The sequence below is a fragment of the Coffea arabica genome, chromosome 11c (genome assembly GCF_036785885.1).
Source record: "Coffea arabica cultivar ET-39 chromosome 11c, Coffea Arabica ET-39 HiFi, whole genome shotgun sequence".
In the NCBI taxonomy this organism is placed as follows: domain Eukaryota; kingdom Viridiplantae; phylum Streptophyta; class Magnoliopsida; order Gentianales; family Rubiaceae; genus Coffea; species Coffea arabica.
The window spans coordinates 10,151,932-10,167,916 of record NC_092330.1 but is presented as its reverse complement, the minus strand read 5'-3'; the positions used below and the strand labels follow the sequence as shown (position 1 = coordinate 10,167,916).

At 33.4% G+C, this 15,985-nt stretch overlaps 1 protein-coding gene and 1 long non-coding RNA gene across 4 annotated transcripts; one reads left to right on the top strand and one right to left on the bottom strand.

Moving 5' to 3' along the window:
• Positions 1–648: 648 nt before the first annotated feature.
• Positions 649–2,976, top strand: LOC113715691 (uncharacterized). Of its 2 annotated transcripts, XR_003454055.2 has the most exons (3): positions 649–860; positions 2,493–2,580; positions 2,678–2,976. It is a non-coding gene; the product is annotated as an uncharacterized lncRNA (long non-coding RNA). The 2 variants fall into 2 exon arrangements; XR_003454053.2 differs by lacking the exon at positions 2,493–2,580.
• A 10,112-nt stretch (positions 2,977–13,088) lies between these two features.
• Positions 13,089–15,399, bottom strand: LOC113715906 (uncharacterized). 2 transcript variants are annotated; one of them, XM_027240910.2, is made up of 9 exons: positions 15,244–15,399; positions 14,933–15,139; positions 14,739–14,828; positions 14,596–14,691; positions 14,217–14,522; positions 14,050–14,133; positions 13,813–13,944; positions 13,604–13,658; positions 13,089–13,364 (listed from the first exon to the last, which is right to left on the bottom strand). In XM_027240910.2, the coding sequence occupies exons 1-8, from the start codon at positions 15,283–15,285 to the stop codon at positions 13,605–13,607; spliced, it is 1,011 nt and encodes a 336-aa protein (XP_027096711.2). In that variant the 5' UTR covers positions 15,286–15,399; the 3' UTR covers positions 13,089–13,364; position 13,604. The 2 variants fall into 2 exon arrangements, with proteins under 2 accessions (XP_027096711.2, XP_027096710.2); XM_027240909.2 differs by having other exon boundaries at positions 13,089–13,339; positions 15,244–15,398.
• Positions 15,400–15,985: the final 586 nt, after the last annotated feature.

Below are 15,985 nucleotides of genomic sequence, written 5' to 3'. Positions count from 1 at the left end.
CTAGCCCGTTCTTCCTTTTTTTTCCCGGCTCTCTTAGCTCTTCAAAGAGCCTATTACTTTGGTTATTATCATAGTATGGTTAGGTTACACAATTTGTTTCACCAATTTAATGGGTAGATTTTACAAACTTACTTTTCTTCTTTGCATTTTAATCTTGATAACACCTCATTAATGTTTCAAAAACTAGAAAATCAATTTTTTAGCAAATGTTTTTACATTTTGAGCATTATCATTTAATTACATGGCTTTGTTCTAGAAGTGTTTGTGTGAGCAAGTTGGGTAAAGCAGAGCTGACGATTGAACGATGTGGTTCATTGCCTATAATAGCAGTCTATTCTGCCCATAGTAATTGTAAGACAAAACAGCCAAGTTTGATCTAATAATTGTCAGTTTATACTTTTATGGGTTTTTTTAATATTATTGACAATATCTTACTTGAGCTTTTATTTCGTATGTGAATTTACCAAATCAGATCTTTAAAACCCTTTTTTCTATGGTTAGTCATTATTGGTGAAGTCATTTTTTCAGTGTATGTAATATATGGTTCTTGGTATCTCAACGTTATAGTATACAAATGTGAAAACATTTTGAAAAAATGGAAGGAATATCTACTGAAAGGAGAAAAAATTTTAACTTTTCAGGTTGTGAATTTTTTTTGATTTATTTCCATGTCATTTTTCCAATTTTACACTAGATTGGACCTTCAAGTTTCTGCTTCCTTTTCATTTCTGAAGTTTTTAATTTCTTGCTTGCTTCTTTAGTTTTGCTGCTCCTCATAATCTTAGATTGCTGCCTATTTGATAGATTGAGGAAAATCACAAGGAAATACTAAAGGGAGGAGAAAAAGAGTAGCTTTTCAGGTTATCATCTTTTCTTTTTATTTTGTGGTCATCTTTCTAGATTACCTTAACTTTGAATTTCAAATTTCTGATTTTTGTGCTATTTAGTGGTTTTCACGAAGTGTCTGGTGGGTGTTGAAATTGTTAATTTTACTAATTCCTTTTTTTAAAACTATTGCCTTCTCAACATGAATTGTTATGCATCTGAATCATATATGAAGCTGGGAGGTTCAGTTTGAAGTACTCTTGAGGTGGATATCTTTTCTCATAATTGATGTGCATTATACTCGTGTTCTATCATTTGCCATGCTGAATTTATCAATCATTCTAATATAGTCTTTGATAGCCATATATTGAGGGTTTTTTTAAATAATGTAGCTTATTCTTCTAGAAGCTGTGGATGTTGAAGAAAAGGCAAACAATTATCTAAAGGAAGAAATAGTTGAAAGAGATCAATCAATCTTGCTTCATTTTTTCTAGACATATATATGTTTTCTCACCTTGTGGTTTGTGCTGATTCTCTAGGCTTTTAGATCAAATATTTTGCTAAATGAATGATGCAAAAGAGGACTAACAGTTTGATTGGATGCTTAAAATGCATTTTCGATTGAGCATAGAGTAGTTATTACTATTATAATTATTACTGCAATTCAAAGGGTAATTTGTTAGTCATGTTTTCCCTTAAAAATGCTGCTGCAATTCAAAGGCTAATTATTACTGCATAATATTATGTGTCTGATCGGATTCCTTAAAAATGTATTGATAGCAAGGATTTCACAAATTTCATTCCTTGACTTTCTCCAAAATTGTATCAACCTGATAATTGTCTGTGCTTCGTAAATTTCTCATGTGAGTTTTTTCCTGTTTCTCTTGAAGCTCATTATGGGATTTGCTTATGCAGTTGTGTTTTGACTTGTAGCTTTACTATTCGATATTGGCCGCATGGTTTATAATGAAAATTCAGACTACTTGGCAGTTTTATGGTCTACCTTGTATTAATTTGTTTGGAATGGAAAAGTATGATATTATTTGTTTTCTTTTTACTAATAAAGAAAATAATAAGATACCGACTTGTTTGAATTTGAGAAATTCTAGCTGGTTCTGAGGCTGTAAATATTGGCCAGCGTGCAGTATAAAAGAAAATTACTTCATATCTTATCTTTGCTTTTTAGTTGCTTACAAGGTTATAGCTTGCTCTAGACAGTTTTTTTTTTTTCCAATGTTGTCTCCCCTTCTACTTCATTCTTTCTTCTGTTGCTATATTCTTTTCTCCCTTCCTCCTCTGAATGCCGTTCATATTTTCTCTCCTTCCTCTCCCTTTCATGAAAAGTTTCTTCTATATTTTATTTTAGTGGATTGTTCTAATTTTTTGTTGTCCTTGGTCTAAGAGCATCAAAGTTAAGTTGAAAATTTTTAGAAACTTCCTTTTGTCCTGCTTTATTGAGAAATCTTCTTGATTCTTTTGCTCTCCTATACGAAAAGTTGTCAAGTTAGATTTTGGAGCAGATGTTTGCACTTAAATTTAGTTAGTTTTTAGTTGTACATAACGTTGAAACTGAGAGTAAATTTTGTTTGGAAACCATTGACGAGTTTTTTGCATATGGCAAACCTCTTATTTTCATTTAGCAATTTAGCTTGCATCTTTTGAAACAGCATGGGACTACTCCAAATGATAGTTGTGAGATTGACTTGCATGATGTGAAGGATTTTACCAGTCATCTATGCCCCTTACTATTGCACGGTATATGTAGATCCATTTGATTGGTCTTTTTCTTGCATGCAGTTTTAGACAAAAATTTAGGTATCAGAACTCAGCAGATCATAATCTTCTTATTCAGATATGAGAGTTAAAGCAAAGGAGCTGGGGCTGTTAGCTGAGTCATATTTGGAGGGAATGCAATCAATATACAAATTGATTGGCCAAGTGCAGCATTTATGGTCCATTGGGTTTACAAGTTCTTGATGGCATCCCTGCAGAGATGCGAGATTTGTTGGAAGCGTATGTGTTAGCAGTTGCTTATTCTCATTTTGTTTCTATTTAAGAGATTATGACCTCTTCCAATGTACCCAAAAAAGAAAAAGAAAAAGAAAAAATGAGGTTTCTTTATGATGTATATCCTTGATATTTTTTGGAGGATTTTATTGTTCTTTTGATTGGCTTTATCCCATAATGCTGTAAAACCTCTCTAGCATTAAAGTTGTGCAGAAATTGTGAGGTCGCTTTCCTAAAAAACTCAAAAGACAAGATATGTTGAGAAAGAGTTTTTAATTATGTTAATTAATGCAAGTATGTTACTGTTGATGCTTTTTAAGAATGAGATTTCATTCGTAAATTTTGAGGAGAGCACAATATAATTTGTATATTGGATCAATGGCCAGTTGTGTATGTTCTAATCATGTTTTTCTTGCCTTTTGTAAAGGTATTGTATAATAATTTTCATCTCTGGAATTTCATATTTTTACAATTTTGAACTAATTATATATAATTTCTAAGAATACAACTCTGAATATTTTCTTTTCATTTACACCTGCTACATAATAATTTGCAAAATAAGTGGGTATAACTGGGCTTTTATCCACCGCGCATTCGCGCGGTGAACCTCTCCTAGTAAAATGAAATGGATGAGCATGATGGGCAAAGGCAGATCTGGGAGGTGGGACCACAATGATTGAGAACCCCAACACCAAACATAAAATATAATGCCGCATAATATGTGGGAGCTAGGATGGGAATATATTAGTTAAACAACAATAAACAACTTGCCAATTTTCTCTTAGACAACCCCTTGATTGGGAAATTTGCTTAGAAAGTGATATTGGCTTGTTAAAGTTGGACGTTCTCCGTCTCCATGACCTCTCAAACTCAATTTTTACATGTAAATTGGACCAACTGGGGCGGTCGGATCTAAAGTACACTAAAATCTCTATAAATTAATAGTTTTGGTATCATATAAATTTTATTAATTTAAAGAAGTATTAATTAATTTATAAATTAATAATTTATTAATTTATTGAGTATACTTGCATTTCAAGAAATATACTCATTTTAGCAACTAAAGCTTTATTTTAATTTATAAGAATATGAATACTTTTTATAAGAATATGAATTATTCTATTAATAAAAGAAGGCTAAAAGTCTAAGAAGTATAAACCAATCCATATGTACTTGATTTGCAAGTATAATTTAATTCTATTAATGTCTTCAATAACTGATATCATTTTTCTATCAGCAAGAGGTCAAAAAGATTTAGAAATACTAAATTATAAACTCTACTTCCATTTTATTAAATGCATATAGTGAATCAAATTAACTTTATTATATATAAAAATGACAAGGAAGTTTTCTTATAATAAACAAGTTCAAAGTTTTCTTACACATGTCATTGTTAAACTTCGGCTTTCCATCCAAAAGGTGTTCATAAATCAATAATAGACTCATATTTTATGAAAAATATAATATGTATTTTAGTGAATTATTAATTTATGATATGAATGGTATCAAAGGGTTATATAAGGTTTTTCAAAAAACATTATTATCTTAGTATTAATTTATCCAAATTATTAATTTAGCTCATTAGCCCAAGTTGAGACTGAAAAAATTATCATTTGATAAAGGTGATTAATTTATAGAGATTTTATGTAGTAAAGTCACATTTTGAAGGACGATGTAGGGGAGGCAGCACTATTCAAGTGTGTGTGATAAAAATCTATTGCAAATTAAAAAGTGTGACAAAAGTCATTTAAAGTTTTAACCTAATTTGAGATTGTGGCTTCAAAATTAGTCCCGCCCCTTCTCTTTCCAATCTATACAAATGTTTAAATGGGCTTTTTATAAGATTTATTTTGAGAGAAGAGTTTTTTTTTTAAAATTATTTTAAGGAAGGAATTCGTGTTTGATATTCAAGGAAGTAAATGCAAATATATCAATTTATGGCATCCTTTTACATGCAAAACTAGGTACTTTGACATTTGAGTGACCTATGTAGTTTTTTTTTTTTTTTCCATCCTTTCACCCTTTTCCGCATCCTTCCTATCCCTAATTGTCAGACTCAAAATTCAAATCTTGAATTTGAAAGTTGGCCACTGGACGAACCCTAGTGGTTGAGTGACTTGTGTAGTTAATCATAGTTTTTTTTTTGTTTTTTGTTTTTTTGTTTTTAGTAGGGAAGATTAGAGTCTATCTCAATTTTAACTATTTGACGAAGGCATTCTCAGCAATTAATTGTAGTCCTCTTTTGACAAAAGAAAAATAAAAACAAAGTTGTTAACAATTCAAAGACATAGAAAAAAGTGTTATGTTACTTTTAAAATAATTATGGAATGTGTTTTTTTATTTAATTTCTATAAAATGAGAAGGCATTCAAGCAGAAAATCTCCAATGCTACCAAAACTTTCATTTAGTTTCCAACTGAAAGCTAAGTAAAGTCGTTTAATTTATTTTAGTCCATTTTAAAGTACCTCGAACAATTAATTTACCGATTTGCATAAACACCGCATTTAAATCATTGATGTCCTAATCTAGTTTTCGTATGTGCTTACTTAGCATCATATACTACATATACGAGTCCTTTATTTTTATCAATCTCTGGAATTTTTTTTTTTTTTTTTTACATGTTTCATTAACTCTGGATATTTTTCTTTTAAGGTTTTGAGTTACTCGCATTTTGTACTCTTTTTTGGTGTAAATTTTGGAACAAATATTGATGTTTCTCCTTATTTTATGACTTGATGAATCCACTATAAAGTGTATAATTGGTAATTTTAGAAATTACAAAATAAAAATTAGGTCAACATTTTGATTGAACCTAATAAAGAAAATGGTTTGACCTTGGTTTGAACTTAAAGCTTAGGCCCGATTCTAAAGTGAGCTAAGCTGAATTGATTGTAAATGCAGCCAAATTTAGGATCGACTTAAATATTAAGTACAAGAAAAACTTAAACATTATTCTATAGTGCAGAATATAAAAGAGGCAAAGGCAATTTTTTAATCAATTCTAAAATGCCAGAAATATGTTGTGCCTGTAACCTACGTGCATGTTTCTACTACCTCCTAATATCTGTATGATGGTAGTATTTAAGGAACACCTGATGTTAATTATGAATACAAATTCCAGATTCTTTCCTATTATTACTCTCTTATGTAGGCTAATTTTGATTTTTTTGGTAATAAAACAATAATTTATTTAATGGGAATAATGTACATCGCAAAAGGATGGGATAAAGAAAATGATGTGAAATACAATATACTACACTAAATAGTCACAGCTATACCTAGCAATTGGGCAGGTTTTGGGCGGGTTAATATTGGGTTTTCACTTAAATGGGTTATACCCAACCCATTTAACTTTAGATTGGGTTGATTTTGGGTTGGGTCATATTGCGTTATCTCAAACCCATGATCTAAATATGACCCAACATATTAATTAATACATAAACTTTTTCACATATATTTTAACACAAAAAAGATTTTTTTCACATATATAAAAACAGTTTCACATACATAAATGTATTTTCACACACACAAACACACACTCACTTCTTAAGTTTCTTGGAAACACATCATAAATAGAATAATATTTTATATTGCTTGTATTGTGAAATTTAGATAATAAATTATACATTTAAATAGATTAGCTAAAAAAATTGTTTACTTTATACTTTTTAATACTACTAATTGATTGAAACTTATTTTTGTCACAACTTATGAGCACTTTTACTATTCATATCTATTTTATTGAAAATTGTAATATTCTATGTATTTAAATTATTGAATGCTAGATTATATTATACTTGAAAATGTAAGTAAGAGACATATAATTTGTTGTATAATAATATTGAAATTATAGAAAATAAGTTTGTACTTTAGTCCTTATATTCTAAAAAATTTTATGATTCATGACTCTAGAAATTTTGCAAACTGTTGTGAAAGGTCCATGCATCAGAGCTACATTCTGGGGATAATATGCAAATTGCTTTCTTCCATTAAATGACTGGAGACATTGCTGCATTTTGGTTCTTGGACTCGCTAATTAAGAGGGAAAATTAATTGTCTTGCTGAAATTAATTAAGAGGGAAATGATTTGCTTCAGACGAAATGAAATTGTTGGACTAACCATGCCCAAGTTGCCATAATTTATCAAAACAAAATAGAATTTGCAAGTCAACTATATTGATTCGAAGTTATCATGATCTATACATATAATAAATATTAGAAGGTATTTTTTTATTGATTTGATATAGTTAGATAATTTATCACCTGATTAATTAGAATCATCTAGGATCATACTTGATGCTATGGTCATATTAATCTTTTAGAATTACCACAGCTCTAATATAAAGCAGAAAATATTATATGCTTGTAAAAAGTACCGGTATTGGTCCCCAAAAAATTATTAAGGAAAATCCCAAACTTTTTAAGAATCTTGTATTTATTATTTTGAATTACTTTTATACAAGTTGGATATTTAATACTCAAATAAAAAATCCAATCCGCCCAATGAATAAGTTGGATTGTTTTTACCCAACCTTATAAAACCCATAACCCAATTGACCCAACCCATCCTTTAAAATTAATGGGCGGGTTGTTGGGTTGTTGGGTTTTTTGCCAGCTCTAGCAGCAGTAGATTCTCTTGCAAAAATGGCTAGCATGTCGTGCATTTCATCAACTTACCGGGCTGCTAATTGCCCTGGAGGAATCAGTGGTATTATCTATCTGGACAAATTGGGTTATCCGTTCATTCACGAGCGACTCGCAGCTAATCAGAATTTGCATGGTTAGTGAATGCATTACATACGATTAAGTAGGAATCTGAGAAGCAAAAGCGAGGATATAAACCTGACCCAAAACTTAGTTAATTGAGTTGAGGATGGATCTAAATATTTGTCAGAATAGTTGTGTTGATGTTAGATTTAAATACTGTTTTACATGAAATGAGTTTAACTCGTGTCTCTCAAACTTGGCTTATAAGGTCCAATTGAAGCTAGATACACAGTGAACATTCTAACTATCTCATTTACTAAGTAATTAATCAAGCTTCCCAACTAATTGATTTAGCACATTATTCAACATCCTTTTTAAAACATGCTTCTGAAAGGGCGACTAGTTTGAATCAGATTCTATTTTCGAAAACATGTTTCAAAGCAAAGTTTTAACGTTCAAACATCAAATTTGATGATGATCATCTATAAGCTCAAAAAGTGGTACACCAAGTAGAAGTATTAACAGGTGATTGATACAACCTCACTGTATCACCCCTTTCCTGCCTCTACTCTCACTTGTTCTAAGCCCTGGGAATCTGCCTCAGTTTTTGCTCCGCCCTGCCTCTGCCTTACTCAAACTGTTTCGCGTCCTCAACCATACCATATTCTCTCCACTTCCCCCATGCTCTACCAACCAACTCCTTCTGGTTGTATTCTTAGCTGTTCTTGTCTACAGTCGTAGCCTCCTTACGTGCTCCTCCTTGCTCTGCTAATCATCTCCTTCATGTTATATCCCCTACCTTACTACAGCATCCTCCATCTTGACAAGGTTAAACATTATGATTCTCGATAAGACATGGATGTATAACTTACTTATAAGTTCCTTTTTCTTATCTTTCCTTGTAGACAGCATTCTTTCCTGAATCTGAATCATAATTCTTCTCTCTTGATATGAACTCTATCAATGGACGAAACCCGTATGTGACCAGCCCAAGATCTATGTCATGTGGAATCAAATTTGGGAGGGTGGTATGACCGTTCAACCCTACAAATCCCTATAGTTGCGAACTTATTGATACTATCTCAACTCATAACTAAACGAATAAGAGAATCAAGGTTTGAATTCAAGGGACATGATGATGGAATCCTCGATCCATCACCACACACTAGTCAAGAAGCTGGATACGATCGCAACCCAACATCTAGCACATGATGTGAATCTCGGAATAGAAGGGTGGGAATAGTGCCACAATTCAAACATGGTCTTTGAATTGATAAGTCATAACTCTTGATAAGGAGAAATAATCAACTTGTAACAAGAAAAAGAATGCGAAAACTCTCATTTCCCATTAATTAGATGGCCAAAAGTTCTTTACAATGTAGAGACTTGTGGTTTAAACAGAAAACATAAAAAACCTTACTCTAACCCAAATCCAAACTGGATTGAGATTACATCATTTATTCCTACTAAGCAAACTAAACTAATTTCTAAGGTCCATTAAACTCAAGACTTAACACAAAAGTTGGACCTTTTATTTACCAAACATATTAGAAAGCAAACGATAACTAACTAGAACAAAAGAAAATTAGAAAATAATTAAATAAAAAATAAAAAATTGTGATTCGAATTGGTGGTCGAATTGATGACTGTATTTTCCCATCATCTCCTATAAAACAAACTAACAAGAATTGCCTATGTATTCAAGTTGTTGTACAAATGAGTTACCATAAAGTTGAAAAAAAAAACTGTAAGAACTAAAAAGTATGTTATGATCTTCAGAATTGTATGCTTGGGAGCCAGATTAGAAACAATGGCTCAATCTATGTGAATTGTCCTGACATATTATATTGCATGTAGAATTCACCTTTCTTTTCTACTGCTAGATTTTTATATGTTATCATCCGTTGGGGTACAATAGTACCTTTGGTCTTCTTTCTCCTCTTTATAGAACTGGAAACCCTTTAGTTACTGTGACGTTTGGACGATTTCATTTGCTTATATCCAGTCAAGCACCGAGGAAATCTGTAACATAAAATCTGAAAGAAGAAATGTAATTCAGTAGCTGAAGTGGTGTACTGCTAATTTTGTCATAACTGACGATCTGAGGTAATTAAGTTTTTTCCGTTGTGCCTAAAACAAGAATGTGCCTCTCAAACAATTATGATTTTTTATTTTTGGAAGCACTAAAACATGACATTTGTTTTGTTTATGACAAATGAAAAACTCTTAATTTGTTATAACTACCAAAATGGCTGATAAAACTTTCTCCCACTAACTGCAAGCATTCTTTGATAAGAGAACACCAAAAAGAGTCATACATGCAATTCCCAACACATTATTGGTTGCAAACATGGATCTCAGAGGCTGGATCACCTGTAAATCAAATCTTTTATCATGTTACTTCAAGATCTTTTTCCATAACAGACTATTGCATGACATGTGAAGACTTCCATATTAAATAGATATACACTGACATATTACATTAAAAAAAAAAAAATTTCTTGGGTAAGTTGGTGGTTTAGACTCCTATTGTTGGAAAAGAGGAGTATTAGTTATGGCAGCTAGTAAACTTCCGATATAAGCCAAATCAAACCCAATTGCCCAGATCTAGGAAGCCTATAGCACTAGGAGTGGTTGCTCTCATGTATTTTAAGTTAGGAGTGAAATTTTGGAGATGGAGCCCAAAATTGTTTTTCGCTTTTTAAAATTAAGTACGATGCATGGAGAGGAGGTTCAAAATTACACTTGCCCCTGGTATTTAGCTGATTTCTACGTCAAAGGAAGGGTCCTAGATGGAAGGAGCATGTAAAAAATGTGCGGTCCGACAGGAGAAGGCCGCTACTCAGGCAACAAGAATGGTGCTAAAGGCAAGACTCTGCTGCTAAATTTTGAAAAATATGAAGAAAGAAGATAGAAGTATTATGCATGAACAGTGACTCTACCAAGCGAGTAATGGCAATGTCCTGTTGAAAGACATCTTCTATTCCAGATCAAATTTACAACATCTAATTTTGTATATGCAGAATCATTTAAAACGTATGAAAAATACTTGAGATTTAAAATTAAAAATGTGATATTTGTATCATGGTATTCAAACATTTAACACAAAATTAGTGAGAGAAATTCAAGGTTCAATATGAACTTATCAAATGCCAGTGCAAGCCGTCAAGGGTGCATGACTTCACGCAAAAACTGTTTATGGACTTACAGCTCCTTATTTCCTTCCAAAGTTGCTAATACTCCATAACCTCCATTTGGCATTGAAACCAACTGAATGTTATTGCCCTTTCCTCGACCGAAGAGTACCTAAGAAAAGAATTAAGGAAATGTCCTACTGCTAGTTAAATGTCTTTTTTTTGTTGTGTTGGGGGGGGGGGGGGGGGGGGAGAGGGCATTAAAATGAAGAAAATTTCCCAGCTTATGTAATTGAAAGAAAATCAACATCTTCATAGTTCTTCCTCAGGTCCTATTCCTCAAACATACAGCATATCTGCACACAAACACATACAGACACCTTCACATATGTCAAGATGTACTCGATTACACAGAAAAAGAAACTTCTAATGGATTTAATACTTGTAAACTGTGGATGCAAGGGAAGACGAGTAACTTGAAAATTATACACTGAACATAATCACCTGATTCTATTAAATGCCAGAAGAATATCATATGAATCCCTAGCATATCTACTAGTATACCCTAAAGTCCATTAAAATATAAGACCAACAATGGAAAGAATTATGTTCCATACCACATAGCCAAAATAAAAAAGCAACCCATGGTATAAAAGAATTATGTTCCATAGCACATAGAAATGAGTTGCCAGTAAACCAGAAAGGCTTATACAGCCATCAATGAACATTAGATCTATCATTCTAAAGTTCTATAAACATGGTGTTGTCAATTTTGAAGGAAGTTCTTTTTCTTAAATGAAGCATTCATGCTCCTTCCAGTTACAAGGTGACTAAAGGCAACGATAAGCACACTATCACATACAACATTAAAGCTACTCACTACTTCCTTTGTCTCATTGAAATGTCATATTTTTCTTTTTTGGTATATCCCGATTTGTGACATACCAAATATAGTAAACAATTTTGGCTCAAACTTGTTCACAAAATTTACCGCGTGAGCAGCAGCCACCACAGCACAATGGAAGCATGAAAGGACGCGATAGTTTCTTTGCAGGATATCACTGACAAACAAACTAATCTTGGCCCTACTTACTTTTCCTATTATTTTTGGTTGGGAAGAAAAGAAGTCCGTGAGCCACACGCCCATACAATTGGGAAGAGTGTGTATGCTCCATGTTTTCGTAATATTGGACACTAACAACAATTCCCATTTGGCGGCCGCACATTTTTTGTCACATTCACCTTAGTAAGGTTAAAGACAGAAGTTAGTCTCAACACTTTGAACTTCTTAACACTACTGATAAAGAAACATATCTCCTGAAGTGCGTCGAGAAATATGGGATCGAGGGAATATTAAATTATCCTGGTAACAGATGAGCCAATTAATAAAATTTCGGGTTAATTCCACTTTGTCCCCCTAAACTTTGGCCGATAACCCACTTCAGTCCCTCAATTTTAAAATAGGACACTTAAGTCCCTAAACTTATAAATATCTTTCAATTAAGGAAAATTGTTGACGGAATCTTGAATGCCGTTGGTGGTCGAAGAGTGTGGCAAACACTAGCCTTTGACCGAGGGCAACAATGAAAACCCCATCCGGCCTTCTCCAATATTCGCAAACCCTTTTTTCTTCTTCTTCATAATCAACAATCTCTCCGTCCAATATGGCTTCTAACCCCAGTTCTCTCCTCGGCCCACCAGAGATTTACGACCGCCAAATCCGACCCCTTCATGGACCTTATGGCCACCAACTTTAACACCCTCACCACCCTCCTCGACAGCCCCCCCTATGGCCTTCACCGAAAACAACTCGGTAACCTTTCTTTCCAGCGACAATGCTTGTTTGGATTTTTTCTTTCACGTGGTTCCCAATACCCCGCTAGAGTCCCTTACCCAACGCCATCAACTCGCTTGGGATTTCGATCCCCTGGCGACCCTTAAGCTGATTTGCAACCTCCGCGGCGTCCGCGGCACTGGAATGATGGCGGCTTTAAATAATGGCGATGGTGGCGAAGTTGCTAACTAAGAATCAAACCGTCGACGGCATCAAATATCTGTTGAGTTATTTAGTCACTTGGGGTCAATACACTACAAGAAAACTGACTTTTCACGACGCCAGAAATATGCTGCAAAAAGTCCAAAAACCGCCGCGAAAACCTTTTTGCAGCACAAATGCGACGGAATTAAATTGTGCCACAAAAGTAGCCGTTACAAAAGAAAACGACACAATTTTTCAACATGTCGCATGCATTTGCATCACTATTTGCGACGCCAATTTGAGTGTCACCACTCTACTTGCGGCACAAAAAATGCGCTACAAAATGTCCACAATGTCATGCGACAAAAACTTGCGTCGCAAAAAAGTCACCAATATAAAGACCAGAAATCAATTTTTTCATGGTACAATAATTATCATGCTCAAATATCCTAAAATCGAATATTATAACAAAATATAGTTCCACAATACACTAGAATAAAGTACCATACATTGTTTTACTCAAATTCTACAAACTTTATCATTTAATATTGTTCGCTCCAATTACAAGATGTTTCATATATTCCAAAATGTGCTTGTCTTCAAAAGTACAACACTTCATCATACATCTCTCAAAAACATCTTCATATCTCCCAATCCGCATGCTTCCAATGTACCATCAAGTCCAGGGCTACAAAGTGTATTCTATTAGTCCCCTGCTCATATAACCCCAGCCCATTAAGCATGAAGAAAACGTTAATATAACAATAGATACTGAAACGGAATTTGTAATTCAACCTTTTCACAGATACTGAAAATTAAGACCACTTCTACTACATTATGTCCCATAAATAGCTGGCTAAATCTTAACAAAAACAGCTCGTCTTCCCAATCATACAAATACTCAATGGAAAACTTGACAGAATAGAGTTATTTCCAGAAACTTTTCCAGTACCTCAAGCAAGTCGTTTGCAAGTAGTCCTGCTCCTTTTCTTCTTTGTATGATGGTTCTGGTATAACAAAAGACTAGTCAATTAAATATCAACAAGGAGCTCACGCACAAATAGTCATCAACAAGGAAGTCATGCACAATTCAATATCAACAAGGAACTCAGCAAAATTGGTCTTCTATAGAAGGACCAACTCAAAGTACGCATACTATACCTCAAGAATATCAGCAATTGAAGAAACTTTTTTATTCATTTCACACTTGTTTATTTCAGCATCATTTGTTCCAACTTCCTTGTACATTTCAGCATCATTTGTTCCAACTTCCCTGTTCATTCTATCACCAACCTGTTACATTATCAACAAAGTGTGAAGAAAAGAAAATAAGGCCATAGCTGCTAATATTTCAGAGAGTTTGAACACAAAATCGAATTGTATGAATTAATATACAACCTCTAATGAGTCCGAAATTTGAGATTGTTTTGCTGCATTCATTTCTCTTCTTTGGAGTGATGCCAAGTCACATGTGGATGCCCTCTGGAGGAACAAAGATCAATAGTAACTAAAACAATAAAAAAATTAGAAAAACTATAATATTTAACCAAATAGTTATCCCAAACCATTCTTGCTTCAAATTGAGCAATCAACTCCTCCTTAAAATCTGCCAATTTCGAATTCATTTCTTCTCGTAGTTCACCACGTATGATTTCCACTTTCTCATTCACTGTATCCTCAAATGCTTTCTTTTGTCCAGCATTCATGTTATCTGACATCCTATACGCGTCTTTTGGAGTCGCACCTACCCCATAAGTTCGAAGACGACCTGGTTTTTCAGGTCCAAGAATATTTTCATAGAGTATATCTTTCACAAAATTATCATCCCTGGATGTCTCTGGCAGTTTTTGTATTTCCTCATTCATAGTTGCCTAAATTGAAAAACAGAAGAAAGAATTATTTATGAAGTAAAACCAATAAAAAGTGACTAAAAGCTATTCTTACAATTGTTTGTGAAGTCAACTCATCCATTTGTTTTCCTTGTCTTGAATGAATAAAAACGTCTAGTTTCGAAGGCTCTTTTCCAGTTTTAATCCGAAGCTGCCACATATTCAATGTACAAATTAAAGCATTAGAATTTACTATACCTCTTCCCTGAGGTTCACATGATCTTTTCGCCCTGTTCGATGTGGCATCTTTTGTTTTTTTCGATTCTTGCTATTAATCTTGCTTTGCTTCTAATTATGTACAAAACAGGAAAAGGTAGTTAACAACACATCAAAATCATAAGAGCACTAGAATTTAATTCAAAAGCAAAAGAGATGTGACAATAAATACATGCCTTGACATCTTCTGAGCTCCAATAATCAACCAAAATAGGCCATTGATCCTCCTCAACTCTTGCAGGACAGTGTGCTAATAGCCATGACCTGTGCCTCCTATAAGGAGTGAAATACATGCTCTTGACTTTTGATTTCCAATTTCTCCACAATTTGCTGACCCTTATCATTTGTACTTTCTTGCATGTATCATCAATATTTGTATTTCTCTATCAAAAATTACAAAACAAAAGTTTAAACATTCACAAGCTACAAGATTGTATGAAATAAAAAGAAAAAAAATGTTGCTAGCTTTGATAGTGAGTCAAAATACCTTAATATCTTCCCAAAATCTCTCCTTAGATCCTTCAGGCATGGCCCTCCAATCTGTGTACGTGAGTGGTAATTTATTACCATCCTTTACTAAGATTCCTACTTGACTTATATACTGTGTAGCATTAGGACCAATTACTTGGCCTCGTGCATTCCAAACTAACTCCAATTTCTTTCCACCACCCTAACCAGCACTTCGTCTGGCTAGTCCTCTACCACTATTGTCTCCTGTGTACAAAAAACACATACACATACAAAAGAAGAAATTGTGATTCATATAATTTTTTTATGAATATTATACAAAGCTTATAATAAGGAATGCTAGACTCAAAACTATTTGTGGTAATCTTTTCTTTTCCAACCGACCTTCTTCACTTGAATCATTGTGAGAACCCGTAAAAACCCTAATATTTTCCTAGGGTTTATTTCCCCTTAATTGCATGTTTTCTGCATTTTCTGGCTTAGAAATATTTTCTTAGTGGATTTTATGAGCAATTATAGTTTTAAGATGATTTTTCTAGCATTGGAGAATTTTTAGAAAATTAAGAGTAAATAGTGGACGTGGGACCCACTAGTGCGAAAAGTTCGGAAAAATTCGGCCAATAAGGTTAACTTTCGGATACTGTGTAAAATTTATCGGGTGTTAAGGGATAAGTAGAGTGTGTGAAGTGAGAGAGAAAAGAAGGATAGGAATGCATTTAATAAGGTGCCACGTGTCATTTTCTTATTGGTTGAACTTTTAA